At 39.6% G+C, this 8,312-nt stretch overlaps 3 protein-coding genes across 3 annotated transcripts; 2 read left to right on the top strand and 1 right to left on the bottom strand.

Annotated features, from left to right (window-relative positions):
* Positions 1 to 551: 551 nt before the first annotated feature.
* Positions 552 to 1,637, top strand: LOC112280706 (ribulose bisphosphate carboxylase small subunit, chloroplastic). The gene is made up of 3 exons (XM_024516524.3): positions 552 to 791; positions 937 to 1,068; positions 1,274 to 1,637. The coding sequence occupies exons 1-3, from the start codon at positions 618 to 620 to the stop codon at positions 1,505 to 1,507; spliced, it is 540 nt and encodes a 179-aa protein (XP_024372292.1). The 5' UTR covers positions 552 to 617; the 3' UTR covers positions 1,508 to 1,637.
* An 892-nt stretch (positions 1,638 to 2,529) lies between these two features.
* Positions 2,530 to 4,700, top strand: LOC141045173 (transmembrane emp24 domain-containing protein p24beta2-like). The gene is made up of 4 exons (XM_073532648.2): positions 2,530 to 3,307; positions 3,401 to 3,660; positions 3,829 to 3,902; positions 4,060 to 4,700. Exons 1-2 carry the CDS (start codon positions 3,040 to 3,042, stop codon positions 3,622 to 3,624), a joined length of 492 nt encoding a protein of 163 aa, XP_073388749.2. The 5' UTR covers positions 2,530 to 3,039; the 3' UTR covers positions 3,625 to 3,660; positions 3,829 to 3,902; positions 4,060 to 4,700.
* Positions 4,317 to 6,716, bottom strand: LOC112280705 (ATP-dependent Clp protease proteolytic subunit-related protein 2, chloroplastic). The gene is made up of 7 exons (XM_024516523.3): positions 6,497 to 6,716; positions 6,108 to 6,228; positions 5,878 to 6,015; positions 5,515 to 5,631; positions 5,215 to 5,283; positions 4,948 to 5,043; positions 4,317 to 4,691 (listed from the first exon to the last, which is right to left on the bottom strand). Exons 1-7 carry the CDS (start codon positions 6,679 to 6,681, stop codon positions 4,551 to 4,553), a joined length of 867 nt encoding a protein of 288 aa, XP_024372291.1. The 5' UTR covers positions 6,682 to 6,716; the 3' UTR covers positions 4,317 to 4,550.
* Positions 6,717 to 8,312: the final 1,596 nt, after the last annotated feature.

Below are 8,312 nucleotides of genomic sequence, written 5' to 3'. Positions count from 1 at the left end.
ACCTCAATAATAAACTTTTTAAATTAACTACTTCAAAGTAGCAATCTAACCACATTTTGCAATCAATTAAAATCTAATAACATGGCTCTCACCATTTTGTATAATAAATTGTACATTAAATATATATACATATGCATTATTTTCACATGATAACCAAATCACAACACAACATTGTTGATTTGTGTTCTTAGAAGAGAACTTGACCTGCATCAAATACCATAAACCAATTAACAAGGCGTATTTGAAATAGGCAATTACAACTAATTGAGTGTAAGGTGTCAAAGCATCACACCCCATCAAGGAGGGGCAACTCTTCAGGGTTTGTTCTCCTTGACAGTACAAAGCAAATGAAAAACAGAAAATGATAAAAGAAACATGAATACTTGCAAATACTGAACTTATATTCTAACCCTAGTAAAATAAGTTCCAATATGCAGGTTGCAGACGGATAGAGGAGTAACCTAGAATGTTCTAGAGCCTTGCAGTGTCCACATTTGCGTCCCCTACATAGCCATTCCAAGACCACTCATCCTGCATTGCCTAAAGCATTTGCATTGCGTCTTTGATCTGTGCCAGCACTCTCTAGCTCGCGCCGCAAGCTCCACGGATTTGTCGCTATGGCATCTGCTGTGGTCTCCGTCTCGATCGTAGCGGCTGCATCCCCTGCAGCTGTCTGCCGCGAGTCCAGCTCCGTGAAACAATTCTCCGGTCTGAAGTCGACCACCCTGTTCGCTTCCAAGGCCCGGCGTTTGAGCTCCGTCCACAACGGCAGCCGCGTGCAATGCATGCAGGTACACAGCCGCCACGTCTCGATTTCACGTCTGCTTGCATGTTCGACTGGAGAGCAAGTGCAGACTCTGCTGACATTAGTGAAGGATGTGTCATTTGTTTTTTTCCAACACGTCTGATCGAGAATGGGCTTGACATTCTGCGCAGGTGTGGAACCCAATCGGACAGCCCAAGTTCGAGACCTTTTCGTACTTGCCACCATTGACCGATGATCAGATCGCCAAGCAGGTGGACTTCATGATCCAGCAGAACCTGATTCCCTGCATTGAATTCGACACGGTGAGTCCGTATTTCTTGCTCTCTTCAAGACTAACGTCCCTCAGAGATGAGATGCTACTGCCAGATTTGCTTCTACCTTAACCAAATGTGGTAGAAACTCCACTAGGTTACCAGTCTAGATACTCGAACAAATCTCGGTACAATCCAGCCAACATCTGAGCTGAATTTGCATTATGATGTGACAATTACGCATTCCCTCCTGCAGGTAGGATCAGTAAGCCGCACCAACTTCAGCGGCCCAGGCTCCTCAGGCTACTACGATGGCCGGTACTGGACCATGTGGAAGCTGCCCATGTTCGGATGCACCGACTCAGCGCAGGTGCTGCGGGAGATCCAGGAGTGCAAGCAGTCCTTCCCCAGCTGCTGGGTGCGTGTGCTGGGCTTTGACAGCAAGAAGCAGGTGCAGATTTGCGGATTCTTAGTGGCCAGGCCCAACTAGATACCTTGCGGGAACTTTTAGCTTCCGAACCAAGCAGGAGCAACTGCCTCTGTAGTGCAGTTCGAGGCAGTCATCTTCGCATCAACATGTACTATACAATTTTGCAAAAACCAAACGTGTTGACTGAAAAGCTTTTCGCAGACGTGTAGTCTGATTTCTCTCATTCACTCCTGCAAATCAGAATACATGTGGTACCAATTTCGCCTCTACAATTCCGCCTTATGAGTCCAAATCCACACCTATCATCATACTTTATTATTACCAGTGATGATTTTCATCATGAATTACACTATACTATGTTATCTTTCAGTATATATGCCATATTTTGTTCGCGTAAAATATATTCTCTTGGAAAAATACAGAAGTGAAGTAAGCAAATTTCTGACTTATACGATGTTAGCACCTATCAAAATGATTCGTTTGTGAAGAACACTACAAAACTAAACAGGTATGCTGTTTTCGACATATTAATAATTTTCAAAACGTGTACATGTAGTGCTCTATAAATACCTTGAAGAAACATGTATGTCTTCATCAATTCTAAGAAAGATTGCAGGCTAATTGCTTTGGGTTGACAGGAAGAACCTTACGGAGAAGCTCGTGATCTTAAGATGAAGTAGAAGAAGATGGACTCATGTTTGATTAGCTGCCGCTCTGCTTCATCTAACTGGCGTATGCACACCTTCTCGCAATCCCTGGATTTCTATTGTGGTGATTGTCACTCGTGGAGATCATGTTGCCACCATCACATTACAGATAACCACTTAATTGAAATGCAAGGATTCATATTGAAGTAGAGAGGTTCGAGTTTGTGATAGCTGCACTCTGTGAGCAGGACCAATCTAGACATACCTTCATGACGTTGCGAGACCAACTGTTACGCCTGCATGTCGCAAGGGAACTCGGTAGTACTAATCTCCACCTAGATGCTGGTCCTAGCGATAACCTCATATTCTCCGACGAAATTCAGGAAAACATTTGCAAACATGAACTACATTGGGACTACCATAAAGTAATATTTTCCTGTCTAGAAGAGTTGGGTTTATCTATAAGAGTTAGAGGTTTCGGGACCTCCTTCAGCACGTGGAGGAACTTCTCTGGATGCGGAATGATGCGTCTTATCATGCATAGAAAGACGAGGTGGCTGAGAACATCCACCCATCACGACTTTTTAGAGTGAACCCAGCATCGGCTTTCAGTATTTGAATTAGGGTTGACCAGCTGACTGGTTTTTCAGATTCATATAGATCGTTGCACAACTGGCTCCATTCAAATTTTGTTATGAGTTGATGAGAAAGACTGTAATGTGTTGATCAATTTGGGCTGCTACGAAAGTAATGCTCCTCAAATCAGATACTAAAGTAAATGGGTGTCAAATTGCAACACGTTTATGCGATAAATTTTCTTCGGCAACAAAGCACCCTGAGAAAATTTATTTCACATCAAAGTGCAGGTCAGATTGAACGTAAAGCTCTCTTACCGCCCAAGAGCATTCCTGACAGATTCAAGATCCTCACGGTCAAGTGCATAATATGAAGCAGAGATTTCAAGGAATGTTCAACCTTACAGCCACCCGAAAGGGACCATTCATTTTCTGCTTTGAAAATCCAATTTCACTGGTACAGACCATCGATTTCGATGTGCACATTGGGCATTTAATTCGTGATGAGGCAATAAAGAATGGTGAGTCAGATTGTTTTTTTAATTTTTCAGCACATTCGATTAAGTCTCGAGACAATGGCTACAATGTACAGTTTGATCAGCATTGGGTACACTCCCAGACCGCTCGACAAGCCCAAGGTATGACCCTTCTTGAATCTTCATTCGCATATTTCACCATCGATAATGCAGATAATTATGGTCATTCATGCTTTACTTTTTGATGCCGTGCAGTTGCGACCGGCATGAGCAGGCGTATTATTTACAAAGCTGCCTTGAAGTCCCTGTCTTTGATCGCATGCAGTGTTCTCCACGTTGTGCCTCTGCAGAGTCTTTTCGATAAGAAACGTAGCCCTAGTGAGGATGAGATATTATACTCGTGGGCATGCATGGAGTTTCTTATCGAAAAGTCTCGACACGGCATCTCGTGTACAATACTACCAATGCCCCTTATCTAGTGATACATCTAGTGATACAGCCAACCCCCAGTAAAGGTAACTTCTACTGCAAATGTCATAATTTTAGAATGTTGAAATTCTGGAGTTTCACCATCCCATTTCTAAACAGACAAGAATAACTAAGAACATTAGCTTCATTACTTCTTGATCGTACAAAAGAATTCCAGAATGCCACAATTTTGTGTGATAATTCTTATTGTTCAGGAGTGAAGATGTTACAATGTTTCAACAAGAACTCCAAAAGCTGTAGCCCAGGTGCCAAGATCTGCAACAGTAATGTAAGTGCCATGACGTGATTTTATGTTATTGTTTATATATTCTTACACTGGACAAAAAGTGCACCAATAAATGCCTTCATAGGCGTAGCCCTTGCTGTTTTCTCACATCATTCTAGAATACTAACAATCAAAGAGGTTCTGTCAAATGTTTTTCCAGATCACTGTTGTAAACCGTGCTGTTTGAAATAATTTCTACTACGATGAGTTCTACACCCAATACTGAGCATAATAGGAAGAATCGTTCAGGAGCCTCAATTATAAGCATGCGCCGTATCAATTATAAACACATGGCTGCCTCATCACAGGCCAAGTGTGTTAAATCACAATGTCGCAGTGTGTTAAATCTACATGCCGCAGATACTCTCATGAAGCCCTCTGGAGTACCAGTTCAAGAAGATAAATACAAACGACACCTTTTGATTTGCAACCCTTACTTTACTGTAATTCTGAAACGGTGTCAGGGAAATAGTTTACAGGGTCATGAGAATTGCTCCAAAGACAACAGGAAATCCCTGCCGAGGCAATTTAGCACTAGTGACACTATCCAGCTACTCTACAGCATGACCAGTCAGTATACACTCACTGCGATTATGTAGCTTCTAAATGTTATGACCTGGAGATATTGAACAAGACGTTGGGTGTTGAACTTTAGCCAAGCCCAACTCCAATAGACTCCTGCCTTCTTGCATCTGGTTTGATGCGCTTCGGTCTTACAACCTTGTCAATTATACCATATTCCAAAGCTTCATTAGCGCTAAAGCGCTTAATACGATTCAAATCCTTCACTACCTGTAAAAACAGATATTCTCCACCAGTCCATGAACTCTAAAAACTCGAATCCCAAATACAAATCAACTAGTGAGAAAGGTGCACCAACATCATCGCGACCTTAAACAGGGCTGGTAATATACAAGGGTTAGTTCAGTAGCAAGTATTACATAAACACACTTGTGTGCCACGCACATTAACCAATCTTCTGAAACATTTTATCCCAGTGTACAAATCATATTCAGCAAACCATCCTTCCACTTGGTATTAACCATACCTTATCAAAAGGTTGACCAGTTTTCTTTGAAACTTGTTCGTACACATAGTTCCTCACTCGGTTCAGCTCCTTTGCTTCATTGATGATGTCATCAGCCTAGATTTCCGAAGCCAAACGAAGAACTCACGAGTCCATGACTTTATTCAGGAAGAAGCAGAACAAAATGAGAGCTACTAAGGCACACCCCATGCACACTAGCTCTACGGTTCAGGATTCGATTAACAATGACATCTGATAAGTATCATGTTGAAAACATAGGTGGCAGACCTGGCCGCGCGCTGCACCAGCCGGGGACATAAGAGCTACCCTGGTCAGTGGCATAGCTACTCGCATGCCCTGTATTTCTCCAAATCAAGATAGAACCAGAAATCAGTGGAAGACACGATGTAAGCGACATTGACATTCTTATCTAGTGATACATCTAGTGATAAGGGAAGTTAATTAGACTACTAGGACTACCATTAGCCAACCTATGTGTCACTAGAGCTAAATTGCTTTTGATGATATGAATTAAAAATAAATAAATAAATAATCACGCCACTATCTAAAACAGCCAAGGAGGCGCACCTTCGCGCCAGCAGCAAGCAGAAGCCCTGCGTTATTGTAAGCGTAACCCAAAGCTAGGGTACCTACTGGACTTTTTATACTTTCCATTGTGTCGTAAATCGCCATGCAGGGTGTAATCTGGAACGAAACAAGGGCGTCGCAACTTTGAATTCTGAAAACTATAATTTGTAGGTTTGAAACGGCCGCTTTCTCTTAAGACGAAGACTACATGTCAAGCTACATTCGAGAAGAGAAAAGTTGAATGAGTTAGACTAAACCTCGGCTTCACTATTTTACCAACGCCAATTCAACAATTCACACTCGTTCTCAAAACCAACAAAGACTAGTTTAAAAACGAGAAGAGTACAAATGTTCTGTGCATACATCACCACCGGGGCAATTAATATACAGGTGCATAGGCTTGGAGTTGTCAACGCTGTCCAAATACAGCATAGTAGCTACAACTTGGTTGCCGAACTCCTCGTCAATGTACTGGCCAAGGAAAATAATCCGTTCACGATACTGCATTGACAAATCCATACCATCGTGTGTCAACATCAGTTGCGAATCCAAGAATTCGAAAGTGATGACCAGAAACAGATAAGAATGCTCACCAAGACATTCCAGATATCAACCCACTGCCATCCTCCTTCTCCTGGGGTTCGGTAAGGAACTTTCGGAGTGCCAATGGGCGCCATCATAGTCACCTTCCCTCGACATGATGATCTGCCTTCTCTGGACTCAAATGCAAAACACGATATCAATGGCCATCTATCTTTTCAGACTGGAAAACACCAATTTCCCGAGCTTGCAGCTCCAATATCACGACCAGCAATCAGGAAATAGAGTAAATTCAACCCTGTTTCCACTGAGCTTTGAGGAATCAGCTACAACTACACCAAAATTCTAGACAAAACACCAAGTAACAGTCGAAATTGAAATTGTCAAACTCAACCAAGCCAAGAATCGCTAAACGTTCTACAAGCCGGAAGATATCCTATACCTTCTGGCGGTGACGGCGAGATTAACATCAGCGAAGAAAGAAGCAGTGAGGTCTAGGGAGCCCGTGGAGCGGGACAGGGAACGGATGCGAGAGAAGGCAAGCGACGTGGAAGATGAGGTTGGAGAGGAAGTAGGAGTTGCACAGCGCGGCGGGACCAGGGACGAGGCTAAGGCGGAGGTTGCCATGGCTACGGCGAACACTAGACACCAAGTGTGGCACAAAGGAATTCTAAACACGACATCCACACAAGGTTGAAAGCAGACTTCAGGGAGGATTGAGATGCCCAAACCCTAACTTCGAAGCCAGCTGAAAGCTCCACCTTGTTCAATCCTCTCACGTCCGACGCACCTTCACTGTTCGTTCGTTGAGTGTTCGTTCGTTGAATATTCGTTCGTTGAGTAGATGAAAGTGGGGCTGCCACTCGGATGATCACCGTGCCTGGTTTGGATGGATGCTTAGGGGCAAGAGAATTATACGATTTCCTTGCAAATGCATTTCCTAATTTGTTTCTTAAAGTGATTTTTTTTTTATATACTTCTTTTTATTTTTCATTCTCAGAAATAATCTTTTGTAATAATTCCAACATAACATGTATTATTTAAATATTGTAACAAATTTATTACATATGGTGTACATTTATAAACATCACATTCTATTTTTATATCTTGGAAAAAAATACATATTTAAATATCTTAAAAATATATTTTTTTTAAATATAAGTAAAAAAGGGAGTTCAATTTAACATTATATTATAATTTTTGGTTTTATAATGTAAATTTTTACCTAATTATTCTTGTGTTTTCTTTTTTCTTTTTTCTTTTTGAAATAAATGATCATCATATTTGAGTTATATAAAATTGAAAACAACAAATTGTAAAAAACATCAATCAATGCATTAAATGTATTGTTGGCTATGGCATGCAGTCAAATTCAAATTAAGATTCTAGTATTAAAAAACAAAACAAAACAAAACAAAAAGCAAGAATGAACTTAATAATATATATTACATGACATGTAACTTCTTAGACCATGGTAATAGACATAACCATTACATCACCTCATACTCCATCAAATTGTATAGAATGTATTCAACACTTTTCATGCCATGTGTAATGTGGAATTCTTTTTATTATATGTAGAAAAATAAATTATGTCTGTAATAAATGTAAAAAAAACAATTACAATACATTATACTTATTTATATATTTATTTATTTGAAGCAATGAAAGCAAGATTTTTTTCTTAAAACAATACAAATGAGGATATATGAATAATACCAAAAATGAAAAAGAAAACACTACATTAATAGATGGCATACATTTGCACAATCAATAAAAAAAAATCAATTAGTTAACACAATAATGATATATTAATAACAGCTTTCTATAATTTAAGCAATAATTTCTATTGATAGACTTTAAATCTCAACCAGTTACATAGGACAAAACAAAAAAGAGAATTAAATAAGAATCCACAGATCATGCATTGAATAAAAATAAAAGTTAATACCTCCTTGGAGTCAACACTCCTCACTAGTGTCATTATTTTTATATTAAGATTCGAGTTTTTCTTTTTGTCTTTTTTTCTTCTGAAATTCGTGTTTTAGCATGTTCAAGGATTATTCATACAATGTATTGAATTCTTTATATTTGAAATGCATTACTTAAGAATAATATACTAAATTTAGAAGAAAAAAATCTTGCATTGATATTCGGTACTTGCTAAAGAAATGTATAAAATCACAACATATATTAAAAAAAAAATTATATATATATATATGAAAAAACTAATGGCAAAATTTGTAATTATAAATGTT

This window comes from Physcomitrium patens, chromosome 3 (assembly GCF_059467195.1).
Source record: "Physcomitrium patens ecotype Gransden chromosome 3, ASM5946719v1, whole genome shotgun sequence".
In the NCBI taxonomy this organism is placed as follows: Eukaryota; Viridiplantae; Streptophyta; class Bryopsida; order Funariales; family Funariaceae; genus Physcomitrium; species Physcomitrium patens.
The sequence above is the reverse complement of the archived record's forward strand: the minus strand, read 5'-3'. Positions and strand labels throughout refer to the sequence as shown.